Source organism: Anopheles maculipalpis, chromosome X, assembly GCF_943734695.1.
Source record: "Anopheles maculipalpis chromosome X, idAnoMacuDA_375_x, whole genome shotgun sequence".
In the NCBI taxonomy this organism is placed as follows: Eukaryota; Metazoa; Arthropoda; class Insecta; order Diptera; family Culicidae; genus Anopheles; species Anopheles maculipalpis.
This window is the reverse complement of record NC_064870.1, coordinates 18,217,381-18,233,817: the sequence shown is the minus strand read 5'-3', so window position 1 is coordinate 18,233,817 and position 16,437 is coordinate 18,217,381. Positions and strand designations below refer to the sequence as shown.

The 16,437-nt window shown below is 38.7% G+C and overlaps 2 protein-coding genes and 1 pseudogene across 2 annotated transcripts; 2 read left to right on the top strand and 1 right to left on the bottom strand.

The window, feature by feature from the left end:
- Nucleotides 1-1,834: 1,834 nt before the first annotated feature.
- On the top strand, nt 1,835-2,707 carry LOC126561595 (uncharacterized; the record flags this gene model as incomplete). The annotated part of the gene is made up of 1 exon (XM_050217843.1): nt 1,835-2,707. A coding segment is annotated over one exon (873 nt), but the record flags the coding sequence as incomplete, so codon positions are not given.
- A 1,077-nt stretch (nt 2,708-3,784) lies between these two features.
- On the bottom strand, nt 3,785-13,958 carry LOC126564273 (uncharacterized; annotated as a pseudogene).
- An 821-nt stretch (nt 13,959-14,779) lies between these two features.
- LOC126564264 (uncharacterized) lies at nt 14,780-15,634 on the top strand. Its single transcript, XM_050221266.1, has one exon. It carries the CDS (start codon nt 14,780-14,782, stop codon nt 15,632-15,634), a length of 855 nt encoding a protein of 284 aa, XP_050077223.1.
- Nucleotides 15,635-16,437: the final 803 nt, after the last annotated feature.

The following is a 16,437-nucleotide window of genomic DNA, read 5'->3' as shown; positions in this document are numbered from 1 at the left end:
AGCAAACCGAACGGGGCAAAACAGCGTGTGTCTTGCTCTAAATCGTCTAGCTCGCTTGTTTACACTTATGTACGAGTATTCTGTGACGTATGAACTTTGGATTTGGCGTAACCGTACGATTCTGTGTTTCGTTCACACTCGTATAACTGTTTCATTCGCACTTACAGACGAGATAGGCCGAGCAATGTTTGTTTGCCAACGATATCGATGTTGTGTCTAGATCGTATCGATGCATTGGTTTTACATTTCGCTCAAACTCGTATGTGATTCCTCTCGCACTCACGGACAGTATAGACGGAGTAAATTTTTGTTCTGAAAGGTATCGATACATGTGTGTATACGCCGGGTGTTTTCCCTTGCTTGCACTGCTATACCTCACACACAAACGCATACATACACGCCTCGTACCTTTAAACGCGTAACCGTCTGAAATCACGCCAGACGGCGGAGTAAGTGAAAGCGAAAAAAATATTCTGGTGCCATGAAGTTTGTAACTCTTTGATATAAAAAGAAACATATATTTTTGAAATACAGCTGTGGCACTTGTTCAGGTGGAGGAAAAATCATTATCTCACAAAGTGTTTAGTTGTTCAGTTCAGTTATAATAGGTGTTTATTTCTTGGGTGTTGGTCCAGCTGAGAGATCTTTGTAAAATAGTGTTATTTGAAAGTGTTGTTACCGTTTTTGTAATGGCTGACTTAAAACGTCTGCGCAAATCTGGCATGTTTTATCGCCAAGCCGCAAAGTATATGGCACTGGAACCTACTGAAAAGGATAATCAGGATGCAGGACCAAGCCAACCATGTTAGTTGACTTTATTACACAAGTTTAACGAATATAAAATTCGATTACATCGTAGTGTTAATGTTATATTATTATTTACAACATACCCAAAATATAGCCACGAGCAATTTAAACCATGAAATGCAGCGCACATCGCCAACCCCAGAACAAAGTCCAGTACCAAATATGAACCAGACCGAAGAAGAATATGTCGAATTGGCTGACTACATCGATTGCTGTTCTTCCGAAGATGAGAATGAAATCAACACTGACGATACGTTCAATCAAATTATCGATAAAATTTCTATAGTTGATGGAATTCGTTACTGGGCACTTTCCACCAACGCGCCGCATAGCTCCATAAACATAATTTTAAAGCTTTTTAAAAAAGCCAACGTCAAAGTCCCTTTAACCGCTAAAACTTTGCTGCGGACAAATCGGAATCCTTCGACGGAGATAAAGCAGATTGGTAGTGGCCAGTTCTGGTACAGAGGGTTTGAAAAGTGCTTGCTCAATTATTTTCGGTAAGTGTTTTATTTGAAGCGAAACCTTTTTATTATTGTTGCAAGCTGATACTTTACGTTATTTTTTACATCCTTGTAAGCTTCAATAAAATAACAATTAAAAACTTATCGTTAACGGTGTCAATCGACGGGCTACCGCTATACAACAGCAGCAACATGCAGTTTTGGCCTATTCTGTTTACTGTGTATGAATTATCTGAATCGCCAGTAATGACAGCAGCAATATTCTGCGGACAAAATAAGCCAGAAAGCGTGGAGGAATATCTGCGACCAATGGTCGAAGAATTGAATTTTCTTACGACAAAAGGAATTACAATCAACGGAGAGTTTTTTACCGTAAAAATAAGATGCTTTGTTGCAGATACTCCAGCCAGAGCATTTATTAAAGGTAACTTTTTGCATTTGACGCATGACTACTGTTGATGATATGTATTAATTTTTGTATCAGGTGTAACAGGCCATACGGGATATGCAGGATGCTTAAAATGTACGGTAATTTGACACAAATTTGACAATTGACACAAATTTCAGAGCAACTGGAAAAGATTCAATTACCAACAGAAATCCACCGTAAGCTTCGATCGATAAAATATTTACATTATTGGAAAGCATCGGAGTGCGCATCCTTTCTTCACTACGCATCAATAGTTATTTTGAAAGACCGTCTTCCAACTGATATTTATAATCACTTCATGTTACTTTTTTGCGCAGTAACATTACTCTCATCCACCATTTACAAAGATAAATGGCAATTTGCTGGTCAGTTTCTGGATCGCTTTGTACAAGATTTTGACAAAGTGTACGGCGAGAGATACATGAGCAGCAACGTGCACAACTTACAACACATGTTTGACGAAGTGCAACGGTTTGGATCATTGTCGTCTATATCCACATACCCCTTTGAGAATCAATTGCAACATCTGAAACGAACACTTCGAAGCGGATTCAGAAACTTAGAACAAGCGATAAATCGAATATCTGAGTGTGATGAATTTCATCTCTCCAAATCAAATAGCCAGATAAAGTTTCCTACAGTTGCAGTTAAAGGAAATACCACAACCGTTCATGTCAGGCCCGGCTTTCAGCTTCGTAACAACCTGAGGGACAGTTGGTTCCTAGCAAAAGATGAAAAAATTGTTAAGTTTCACGAAACGAACCAGTGCTCCGAACATGACATCGATAAAATAACCATTCAAGGCTATGAACTATGTGTGAAAGGTTTGATATTCAATGATCCGATCGAATCCAGCGAAATATTCATCTTTAAGGGATGTACAAATAGTTTATCAGAGTCTCTTATGGAAATGTCAATAGAACAAATTAAATGTAAATTAGTAGCGGTACACACGAATCGCAAACATGAAGCAATATTTATTCCTCTCATCCATACACTAGTTTAATAAAATGTGACAAAAACCTGGTTTATTTTATTTGTTTTTATTTATATTTAAGGATGACGGATTAACGCCGTATTGCCATGTGCGTTATGTTTTCATTATAATATCTTCGATTGTGTTTTATTCGCATCATTTAATAAATGATCAAATAAAGAAAATGGCAAATTATTCAACTAGGCAAAGCAATGGAACGTGCATTAGTTTTATTACCATATGCGTAGTAAAGATACTTTAACTTAAGTTTATTCAAACGTCATTATAATTTACCAGCTAAGAAGGTGCATAAAAGTAGATTTTTTAAGATGAAAAAAGTTTTCTGAGATATCAAGCATTTAAAAATACTGAACTTATCCATTAATCCTGATTTAATCCGTTTTTTCTTTAACCTTACAAAATGTCGTTCTTTCCTCACCTAAATGTACACGCGAACAAGCATGATTTAATTTGGTTTTTTTAAAACTTAGCCAAATAATCCGAGGTTACAACTAAACTCACGTTACTTCCCACGGTTATAAATAAATCTAAAATATTATTAAAACTACGTAACTCTACTTTCCTTTCGTCCTTTGTGCGACTGAGCCCTGTCCAGCTGCATTTAGCAAAAAGGGTCTTGGTAAAAATTAAATCTATTAACACGTGTAATCGTCTTTTTACATTCGATTCTGTAACTTGCGCATGCAACCAACGCACTACATTTTGCCTATAAGTACTGTCTAATTCTAAACGTTCATCAAATCTCTTCCTAGGTTTTCAAAGGCTCTAAGGTAAATTCTGTCCTTGGAAGAAGTCCGTCTCTTGGACAGCTAGCTGCCAATACTTCATTCAATGCTTGGGTTTGTCGAGCCGAGTTTTTCAATAGTACATCCATTTTACCGTTAAGCTGCGTTTTCAAAAATTCGACTTCTTGCTCCAATGACTTGATTTGCTGAACGTAAAGATTTGTCATGGCCACAGTCAATCCTTCATCGTTTGTTTCATCTAATAAAGAATTGCTTAATTTTCTCTTTTTGGCATCTGAAAATCAAAATAAGCATAAACAAATTTCCAAAAAAATGCAAGACACAAATACTTACTATTTGATTAAAGAAGCTGTGTTTCGTTGACGGTAGTAGTTGCTGTTGTTGTTGTGGATGTTGAAATAGCATTTGAATCTGCAAATAATAGTTCAACAAGTAAAGATAACAATGAAGTTGAAATGCTTGTTATGCATGATCATTTCATACGTGCCTTGGCGTAACTCTTCCAAAGGTTGTCTACATGACCGAAATTGAAACGCTGTCGATGATGTCGAAGCTTGCTGATAAGTTTCTGTAAATTCATTAACATGTTTCAGTACTAACAAAGTAGTTAATACAATTTTTCCCACGTTAACATACCTTTTGCAATTGGAACAGTATTTTCCTTTCCAGTGTCAGTGGAAAGGAATTTTGTGCTAACGCACAAAATTACAATATATTTATAAAAAGCTGTTATATTATAATATATATATTAAATCTTTATATAATATATATATTTATAAAAAGTATTAGGATCGAAAGGTAGCATTCAAATTGTATTTTGTTTTGTATGGTTTACAAAATACAATTTGAATGCTACCTTTCGATCCTAATACTTTGACAAATTGGTTGTACTCAGATGAAAACGGCATCCTATCTGTTTCTTTGTCCAGCGGCATTTTGCTTAAATAGTAAAAGATGATAATGAATAAAGTCGATGCATTACATCACGGTCCACCACGACGATTCTTAACAAAACCATGGATCATTGAAACTCAACAATGATATTCATTATAGTTTGCTAGTTTTGCATTTACCAAATACAAATACAAGAATGTACACAAAAACACATTTTCTTTAACTTGCGATCCTATATAGCGCATGTAAAACAAAACCTACTCCGATCCACACTAGATTATCACGACTAAAAAGGACCATCGCATCACCACCGGAGCAAATCATATGGTAAATATGCATTATACACTAAGAATCACAGTTCAATTCTCACTTCTCCTGCTCACCTCTAGATATCCAGAAAAAAACAGTACTGCATATTTCAATCTCTCCTCTACACACAGGCTCAAAAGCAGCTACCTTGATCCATAAGAGAAACAGAGCAAAAAGCATGTAAGAACGAACAAGCAGTGCGAAAGAGAAAAAAAACAGCATACACACAAATCAATTTTTTGCACATTTTTCATGACGTCAAAAGCTTCACACACACCACTGCAAAACCACGGCAACGACAATTTTGTGACGTCATAACTTGTGCCCAACCAAAACGAACGGGGCAAAACAGCGTGTGTCTTGCTCTAAATCGTCTAGCTCACTTGTTTACACTTATGTACGAGTATTCTGTGACGTCATGATCTTTGGATTTGCCGTAACCGTACGATTCTGTGTTTCGTTCACACTCGTATAACTGTTTCATTCGCACTTACAGACGAGATAGGCCGAGCAATGTTTGTTTGCCAACGATATCGATGTTGTGTCTAGATCGTATCGATGCATTGGTTTTACATTTCGCTCAAACTCGTATGTCATTCCTCTCGCACTCACGGACAGTATAGACGGAGTAAATTTTTGTTCTGAAAGGTATCGATACATGTGTGTATACGCCGGGTGTTTTCCCTTGCTTGCACTGCTATACCTCACACACAAACGCATACATACACGCCTCGTACCTTTAAACGCGTAACCGTCTGAAATCGCGCCAGACGGCGGAGTAAGTGAAAGCGAAAAAAATATTCTGGTGCCATGAAGTTTGTAACTCTTTGATATTAGAAGAAACATATATTTTTTAAATACAGGAAAAATCATTATCTCACAAAGTATTTAGTTGTTCAGTTCAGTTTTAATAGGTGTTTATTTCTTGGGTGTTGGTCCAGCTGAGAGATCTTTGTAAAATAGTGTTATTTGAAAGTGTTGTTACCGTTTTTGTAATGGCTGACTTAAAACGTCTGCGCAAATCTGGCATGTTTTATCGCCAAGCTGCAAAGTATATGGCGCTGGAACCTACGGGAAAGGATAATCAGGATGCAGGACCAAGCCAAACATGTTAGTTGACTTTATTACACAAGTTTAACGAATATAAAGTTCGATTACATCGTAGTGTTATTGTTATATTATTATTTACAACATACCCAAAATATAGCCACGAGCAATTTAAACCATGAAATGCAGCGCACATCGCCAACCCCAGAACAAAGTCCAGTACCAAATATGAACCAGACCGAAGAAGAATATGTCGAATTGGCTGACTACATCGATTGCTGTTCTTCCTGTGAGATGAGAATGAAATCAACACTGACGATACGTTCAATCAAATTATCGATAAAATGTCAATAGTTGATGGAATTCGTTACTGCGCGCTTTCCACCAACGCGTCGCATAGCTCCATAAACATAATTTGAAAGCTTTTTAAAAAAGCCAACGTTAAAGTTCCTTTAACCGCTAAAACTTTTCTGTGGACAAATCGGAATCCTTCGACGGACTTTAGTACTAACAAAGTAGTTAATACAATTTTTCCCACGTTAACATACCTTTTGCAATTGGAACAGTATTTTCCTTTCCAGTGTCAGTAGCTAACGCAATATTTCAATATATTTATAAAAAGCTGTTTAAACCATACAAAATGCAATTTGAATGCTACCTTTCGATCGATCCTTGACAAATTGGTTGTACTCAGATGAAAACGTCATATCATCTGTTTCTTTGTCCAGCGGCATTTTGCTTAAATAGTAAAAGATGATAATGAATAAAGGCGATGCATTACATCACGGTCCACCACGACGATTCTTAACAAAACCATGGATCATTGAAACTCAACAATGATATTCATTATAGTTTGCTAGTTTTGCATTTACCAAATACAAATACAAGAATGTACACAAAAAACACATTTTCTTTAACTTGCGATCCTATATAGCGCATGTAAAACAAAACCTACTCCGATCCACACTAGATTATCACGACTAAAAAGGACCATCGCATCACCGCCGCAGCAAATCATATGGTAAATATGCATTATACACTAATAATCACAGTTCAATTCTCACTTCTCCTGCTCACCTCTAGATATCCAGAAAAAACAGTACTGCATATTTCAATCTCTTCTCTCTACAGTTCAATTCTCACTTCTCCTGCTCACCTCTAGATATCCAGAAAAAACAGTACTGCATATTTCAATCTCTCCTCTACACACAGGCTCAAAAGCAGCTACCTTGATCCATAAGAGAAACAGAGCAAAAAGCATGGAAGAACGAACAAGCAGTGCGAAAGAGAAAAAAACAGCATACACAAATCAATTTTTTTGCACATCTTCTGACGTCAAAAATTTTGTGACGTCATAATTTGTGGTAAACAAAATTGCCCCATCCGTTTCTGACTACGGGGCAATTATCGTGGCAAAAGTAGGGCCCCATTTTAGCCCCATTCTTGCAACGACTTTACCTATTTTGTTGTGTTTGGGTGGTAAACAAAATTGCCCCATACGTTTCTGACTACCCAACCAAAACGAACGGGGCAAAACAGCGTGTGTCTTGCTCTAAATCGTCTAGCTCACTTGTTTACACTTATGTACGAGTATTCTGTGACGTCATGAACTTTGGATTTGCCGTAACCGTACGATTCTGTGTTTCGTTCACACTCGTATAACTGTTTCATTCGCACTTACAGACGAGATAGGCCGAGCAATGTTTGTTTGCCAACGATATCGATGTTGTGTCTAGATCGTATCGATGCATTGGTTTTACATTTCGCTCAAACTCGTATGTCATTCCTCTCGCACTCACGGACAGTATAGACGGAGTAAATTTTTGTTCTGAAAGGTATCGATACATGTGTGTATACGCCGGGTGTTTTCCCTTGCTTGCACTGCTATACCTCACACACAAACGCATACATACACGCCTCGTACCTTTAAACGCGTAACCGTCTGAAATCACGCCAGACGGCGGAGTAAGTGAAAGCGAAAAAAATATTCTGGTGCCATGAAGTTTGTAACTCTTTGATATAAAAAGAAACATATATTTTTTAAATACAGGAAAATTCATTATCTCACAAAGTATTTAGTTGTTCAGTTCAGTTTTAATAGGTGTTTATTTCTTGGGTGTTGGTCCAGCTGAGAGATCTTTGTAAAATAGTGTTATTTGAAAGTGTTGTTACCGTTTTTGTAATGGCTGACTTAAAACGTCTGCGCAAATCTGGCATGTTTTATCTCCAAGCTGCAAAGTATATGGCGCTGGAACCTACGGAAAAGGATAATCAGGATGCAGGACCAAGCCAACCATGTTAGTTGACTTTATTACACAAGTTTAACGAATATAAAATTCGATTACATCGTAGTGTTAATGTTATATTATTATTTACAACATACCCAAAATATAGCCACGAGCAATTTAAACCATGAAATGCAGCGCACATCGCCAACCCCAGAACAAAGTCCAGTACCAAATATGAACCAGACCGAAGAAGAATATGTCGAATTGGCTGACTACATCGATTGCTGTTCTTCCGAAGATGAGAATGAAATCAACACTGACGATACGTTCAATTAAATTATCGATAAAATGTCTATAGTTGATGGAATTCGTTACTGGGCACTTTCCACCAACGCGCCGCATAGCTCCATAAACATAATTTTAAAGCTTTTTAAAAAAGCCAACATCAAAGTCCCTTTAATCGCTTAAACTTTGCTGCGGACAAATCGGAATCCTTCGACGGACTTCAGTACTAACAAAGTAGTTAATACAATTTTTCCCACGTTAACATACCTTTCGCAATTGGAACAGTATTTTCCTTTCCAGTGTCAGTAGCTAACGCACAATATTTCAATATATTTATAAAAAGCTGTTTAAACCATACAAAATTCAATTTGAATGCTACTTTGACAAATTGGTTGTACTCAGATGAAAACGTCATATCATCTGTTTCTTTGTCCAGCGGCATTTTGCTTAAATAGTAAAAGATGATAATGGATAAAGGCGATGCATTACATCACGGTCCACCACGACGATTCTTAACAAAACCATGGATCATTGAAACTCAACAATGATATTCATTATAGTTTGCTAGTTTTGCATTTACCAAATACAAATACAAGAATGTACACAAAAAACACATTTTCTTTAACTTGCGATCCTATATAGCGCATGTAAAACAAAACCTACTCCGATCCACACTAGATTATCACGACTAAAAAGGACCATCGCATCACCGCCGCAGCAAATCATATGGTAAATATGCATTATACACTAATAATCACAGTTCAATTTTCACTTCTACTGCTCACCTCTAGATATCCAGAAAAAACAGTACTGCATATTTCAATCTCTTCTCTCTACAGTTCAATTCTCACTTCTCCTGCTCTCCTCTAGATTTCCAAAAAAAACAGTACTACATTTTCAATCTCTTCTCTCTACACACAGGCTCAAAAGCAGCTACCTTGATCCATAAGAGAAACCGAGCAAAAAGCATGTAAGAACGAACAAGCAGTGGCGAAAGAGAAAAAAACAGCATACACAAATCAATTTTTTTGCACATTTTTCATGACGTCAAAAATTTTGTGACGTCATAATTTGTGGTAAACAAAATTGCCCCATCCGTTTCTGACTACGGGGCAATCATCGCGACAAAAGTAGGGCCCCATTTTAGCCCCATTCTTGCAACGACTTTACCTATTTTGTTATGCTTGGGTACGGGGCAATCATCGCGACAAAAGTAGGGCCCCATTTTAGCCCCATTCTTGCAACGACTTTACCTATTTTGTTATGCTTGGGTAATGGTTTGACACCTCATGAGGTTGCACACTCCTGTATGTCAAATGTCAAGACGGCCCATATGACAATTTGACAGCATGAAAAACAGGGCAAAACTGACAGCTTCGCATTTTGGTTCGGATTGAATCACAAATCCGGACTTCTATCAGTGAGACGAGAGAACGATGATGATGAGATGAGAGAAGTGAGAAGCTCAAAAATGTGAGAATCAGGGCGAGTGAGAAAAAATAAGGTGAACTGATAATATAAATTCGAAATAAAAAAATCGGTAACGAAAAAAACCGAACTAGCGAGATCGTTACTCTTTGGGAGAATTGTGTGTGTGGATATGTTATCAGTTGAGTATTGACCATATCAGCGTGTGCTTTCACTGGTGATATATATATTCTGGTGCAGCTAGGAGAAGAACTGTAAGTAGAGAAGAAGTGAAGAATTATATATTTATGCAATAGTGAACTTACTTTTATTTCGTGGAGTCTGTCTGTCAATCGAACCGTGGTGCCTGTGTTTAGCGATCCAGTAACATCTGCGTTTGGCCAATTTGAGGTGTGATTGGATAGTCGCACAGAGCCTTACAAAAATATCATCAGCAGCGATCATCGTCAAGCGGATAATAAGAATTTAAGACGCGCAACAGTGAGGTGTGTATGCGTGTGTGAGTGTGTGTGTATAGGTTTTTTTTTAATTTTCATTCAATTTTAGCTAAAATGGATACACCTTTGCCAAAACGTCAATGCAAAACCGTGGAAGTTTCATCCATTGATGATTTCGTGGATGAGTTGATCCTTTGCAACGACGATGCAGGGACGATTCAAGGCGAGCATGAGGATGCTAATGACATTATGGCAATGTTAAAGAAAATATTGGTTAATCAAAACACCATTATTGATGAATTGCGGCGGCAAAAGATGGACATAATGGAAATAAAAGAAAACCAGAAGTCCCTCACCGAAACTGTTAGCAAACAATCAAAAAAACTACTCCAAGTACAGGTGTTTGTGGAGAAAATTAGTAGTGTTGTGTGTGTAGGAAAAGCGATGAAAAAAATCCCCCAGAGGGATTTAGCAAACTAAAATCTAAACAGCATTTAGATGATTTTGATACAAAATTAGGATCAGAAGAAGTGTTTAAAGACAGTGTAGTTAAGTGGTTGGATGAAAATATTACCAAAGGTGATATGAAAAATAGGATGAATGAGGCACGTGATCTAATCTTCTGTTCAGAGTTGTTTGCAGGTTGCAGCTGGAAAGGTGGTCCGTATTCCAATCCAAAAATTCCTATAGCTTCTTATATAAACCTATTAGAGCTTTTCCGATTAATTGGAAGTAACTCGTTTAGTGAGGCCACTGAAAAAGACGTAGAAGACTTTTACAAACTAAAACTACCATATGGAAAGAATCGTTTAACTTTAAAAAAATCGAAAATAGACTCCACGTAAGTTTGTATAAACATCTAAAATAGTTGATATCTGGTATCTGGAAATCTTGTTATCAAGATGAATCAATATTCTTACTACAATTTGCGACACCATGAACTTGATTATGTGTTTTGTTCAAATTTTTGAGAATTCATTAAAGAAACGCATTTAATCTCATTTTGTTATCGTTTGTTTATTGCTATTACTTTCAGTATTATGATTATTGTTAAAAATTTACAAAATATTCTGTTCATAATAATAGAAATTAATTATGGTTAAAATTGTAATGGTATAATTTATAATGATTTCTTTCTTTATTTTATTATTATTGCTGTTGTAGATTAAACTGCAGGAATTGTATCAATTAGTTGAATATCCTTGATTATAAGTTCCAGATCCTATTATACCCTAAATTAATTCAAATAAAGACAAAAGGCTTGTCCGTATTTCTTATCATTTATAATATCAATGGAACAAGGAAAAAAATCAATGTTACGTTTATTTTATTACACATTAATCTTACATACTACCGACCTTATACCGGGTCCTCTCGGTTGCTTACAATTCACACTTAAACTAAGAAAAAATTGAGGCAGAGTATTTAGTTCTGCCTCTGGATTAAGTCCGACCTTATACCGGGTCTACTCGGTTGCTTACAATCTATACTTAAACTAAGAAAAAATTGAGGCAGAGTATTTAGTTCTGCCTCTGGATTAAGTCCGACCTTATACCGGGTCTACTCGGTTGCTTACAATCTATACTTAACCTACTTAACCTACTTTTTATTCTGTTAAAGTGTGAATCAATGGATTGAAGTGCACTTTAGGTTCGTTTCGAGTTTTCTTAATTGCTACCATTTTACATTTTATATCATTAATAGACATAATTCGTAGGGTTCCTGATAAGTCGTTTTCATAAGCTTTATAGTTATAAATCATTTCAGAAGTACAAGGAGTTGCAAATGCTTGAAATCGTCTTATCAAAGGATACCCGTATACAACTATGGTCCCTGATTCTTCTGTAGCTTTCTCGTACTTAACTATAATATTTCGCCTTGTTAAAAACCAACAATCCTTGAATCGATTCCTTAGCATAAACCCTTTCCTAACCTGCAAGATAACCTCATCCTTTTTAATTTTTAATATAGGATAAACAATATTGTCGCGCCTATCGGCAGTTTCAATATCTCGTAACAATGTTATTTTTCCTATCGCATGTTGTAAACTTCGGTAGCCAGATCGTACATAACTATGCTTAATATGTTGTAGCTTATCTTCAAAAGGGTATGTGGAAATAGTGTTCAAAGGGCCAAATTTACAAACGTCATCGTATACATGAATTAGCAGATGAACGTTACTGACTAAATACATACGGTTGTACACTATTTTGTAATCTTCAACAAATTTCCGCAATAATATGCCTGCATAGTGCCAGTGCTCTTTAAAGGCTGTAGACGATAACATGGTTAAAGCGCAATACAATAATTTAAAATGCTCGTACGCTACTCTGCCTATTCTTTCCTGTAGTACTACTATTCCTCCGTAATTTAAAAAACTACCTAATTCAGAGGCTTTCCAGTAGTGCAACGATTCCAGAGACATAAATCTTCTGTGGATTTCTGAAGGCAATTGTATGCTTACAAGCTCCTCTGAAATTTCGGCTATCTCATCTTTAGATCATTTTTTGAAGGGTTTAAGATCACCTTCGGTCCACCCTAGCAGAAGCTTATGTACGACACCAACATGAACCAGATGCAAAATATCGCTCGTAGTTACATCCTTTATCATGTCAAAATTCTTCAGGTCGGTTAATGGTGTTTCACCTCTGCGATGCCCTTTTGCGTTACATGGCTCATTCCGGAACTCTACGTCGGTTCTTAAATCAGCGGTCGTGTCCTCGAATATAACTTTCTTTGGGTTTTTGAGGCTAGTACCAAGTCCTTTACATTTCATGCATCCGTGAACGCCGTTGTAATAGCAAACCTCTAAAAGTCCAAGAACAAAAAATTGTACTCCACGTGGTTATTTGTAAAAATTTAAATACTTACGTTTAATGAAGGCGCGTGCTGGAGAGTCAGCGATGAACACTCGTACAGAAAGAGATATTTCTTTGCCATTAATTTTAATTTTGTTGTCCTGAAGGTTATTGAGCTCTGTCACCAATGGTCTTAAGAAAGTCTCGGCATCGGATGGTTTGTTAGCACCACAAAATATTCCCACAACCATAACGGGAACATCCGGAATGTTATGTAGCTGCATCAATATAGGCCACATCTGTATAGGGCTACGATTGTACACAGGAACTCCGTCTGTTGAAAGATTCAGCTCAAATGTGTTCTCTGCTACAACCACATTGCTGAGGAATTTACAAAAAAGGTGTTGATGGGATTAGAATTTGCACATAATAATAAAGGAATAATTAAATTACCGGAAATAATGCTGCAAACAACATTCAACTCCTTGGTACCACATTTGACCTCCTCCTGGAACTGTAGCTATTTGGTCGCTAACGTTTACCGGAGCTTTTAGCAATGTCCTTACATCCTGCGGAAGAGATGAAAAGGCAGAAAGAGAAGACACATTACGCAGTATCGCAAGTAAATTATTGCTTGCGTTGCGAGAAACTTTGTTGAGAATGAACCAAGTTCGCAAAGAGTCTCGCAACTTCAAGCTTTCAGAACTGATTTCTGAAATTTCTTCCTCCAAATATTCTTCTTCACACCACTCCCTTTCATCACTGTCGTCGTTGACGATAGATGCTTCATCGCTGATATATTCGTCATCAAGAATGTCTTCCACATACTCTTCTTCGATGTATTCGACTTCCAGATCGCGATTTAAAAAAGCATCTACAAATATAGGGTAAAATGAGCTTATTAGTAGTTGGTTTAAAACAAATTTAAAACGTTTTAAAACAATACCTTCCGCAGATTGCACAATCGCCGATTGGCCACTGGGTCCCGCTGAATTATGCTGTTCAGCCCACTCTCTTTCAAACTGCGCTTCTAGTTGCGCACACCTCTTGTAGAGCATGCCACTCCGCTTAAACTTTTTCGGGAACATATTCGAAGATTAACACTCGCGTTTTTCCGTCTGAAAATGAAAATTAAGAAAAAACACTTTCTCGAAACTGTTAATGTTCAAAATAAATATTATCCGAGCGGGAAGCGTTTTCCACCAAATCCCTCGATAATTTTCGTTCAATTTTGTGTAAATATCGCAGCGATTTTTGCACAATCCAGTAGCAGCTAATGTTTTCGCGGTTATAAAGTTCGGCTGATCGTCTAGCTACCGTTAGTTGTCCACACACACGATGTACATAACCACACACGGTGATCATACCAAACAGCAACACCGTGACAAAATGTGGGTGTAGTTCACACACGTTACACATATCCACACACGGTGGTCATACCGTACGGTAAAAAGTTCAACTCGCATGAGCAAAATGTGGGTGGAGTTCACACACACGCTACACATAACCACACACGGCGATCATACCATGCAGCTCATGTGAGCAAGATCGGGTGCCGATGCAAAATCCGAGCTTGCTATCGTGTGATAAGGCTGGTCTGCGAATGAGAGAGAGGCTCATGAGGGCATTTTTTGCTTGGCAGTCAGCTCTCCATACAAACCTCTGCTGCTCACCATGGAGGAGAGAAGCAGAATTCTTACTCGCTATGGAACAGGCAGGCAGTCAGTGCTGCTCAGTATGGAAACCATCAGCTGTCATCACGCTCGCTATAGTGAGATGCTCTCAAATTGTCATTTGGGAAGTGTGAAGTTTTAACGTGTCTAAAGTAAATAAGTTTTAAACCCAAAACACAAAAGTGGCGACGAGTTGTAGTGGAAACGTTCGACGACGAGCAGTAAAACGCCACAGAATGTCCAGCCCAGACGAGACGCCAATCATCGAGGAGCAACGCCGTCTCTCACAAAATGGGGTCCTGAACGCTAGGTTCATTCACCTCCAGACAGCGCAACACGTGCCGTCGGAACCGTCACCGCTGCAACAAACACTGCAGCTTCTACAACAGCAATTGGCCCAACAGCAGCAGCAAATGGCACAGCAGCAGCAGTTACTATCTCAGCTCGTGCAACAGCAACAGCAGCAGCCACCGACCCATGATCAACAACAAGTGGCAAAACCGAGCAATCCAGAATTAATACTGGAAGCCCTTGCAGGCAACATAAGCGAGTTCCGGTATGATCCAGAAGCAGGAGTAACGTTCGAATCGTGGTACACACGGTACAAAGACCTGTTCAGGGAGGATGCTTCCCGTTTGGATGACGCTGCCAAGGTTCGGCTCCTGGGACGAAAGCTCGGAACCGCCGAACACGCCCGTTTTAGCAATTTCATTTTGCCGCGTGCACCGCGTGACCTGTGCTTCAACGAAATGGTGGAAAAGCTTACCGTCCTGTTCGGCAAAATGGAGTCAGTGCTCAGCAAGCGGTTCAAGTGCTTCAATATTACAAAAACGCGCACCGAGGATCTGTTGGCATTTGCTTGCCGAGTAAATAAAGCGTGCGTCGATGCGGAATTTTCTTCGATGACGGAGGAAGATTTCAAGTGTCTCATTCTCGTATGTGGATTAAAGGATGAAAGCGTGCAGGACATACGAATGAAATTGCTAACCGCCATCGAGGACAGAAAGAACGCCACGCTGGAGCAGCTTGCAGCGGATTGCCAACGATTAACTCGTGTGAAGGCGGATAGCGCATTGATCGTCACGGACTGACGTCCGTCTACTGTCGTCAGCAACAAGAAGACGAAGAGTAAACCAAAATACTCTACTCTTGTGACGTCCGACGCGAAAGATGTGGATACAAAGCGTGTTGCAGCATCCACATCGAAAATCGGTCAAAGGCTTATCGTGCCGATAAGCCGAGTGACGCCCGAAGCAGACACACAGCAGAACACGAAAGAGAAAGTAGCATCGAAGGAAGAAGCTACTGCCGTGCTAACCGCTGCTATCGTTCCTGCCGCTGCAATCGTTCCTGCCTCTGCTCCTGCGGCGATTACCGGATGGCCGTGTCAGCCCATCCCCCAACCAACAGAGAAGGAAGCTGTTTTCAAAGCTCCGCTCGATTTCCTCTCCCGCCCCAATTCCTCACACTCCAACGATGAAGTGATTGGTGTAAAACGCAAGCAAAATGCGGAGACAGAGAACGAGAGTGATGCCTCGTGTTCTTCCACACACAGCCAAGCGAGTGAGACAAGGCGTAAGCCTGGTCGCCCTCCAAAAAGGCCCACTTACACACCACAATAGATGTCTTGTCGTGATGGATTCCAAATCGGTAAGTGATAATGTTAGTAGTAGGTACAATTTTGCTACTATTAACATTAATGCAATTCCTAACACGACAAAGCTTGAGGCCCTCAGAACTTATATCAGGACGGTGGAGCTGGATATCGTATTTTTGCAAGAAGTATGTATTCCGGATCTGACGATCCCCGGATTTAGTGTCATTACTAATGTTGACGTCGCGGGGAGGGGTACAGCGATCGCTCTCCGAGATCATTTAAAATTCTCTCACGTCG

Excerpts from the sequence above, each read along its gene's own strand:
- LOC126564264 (XM_050221266.1), top strand. The coding sequence starts at position 14,780 with ATGTCCAGCCCAGACGAGACGCCAATCATCGAGGAGCAACGCCGTCTC.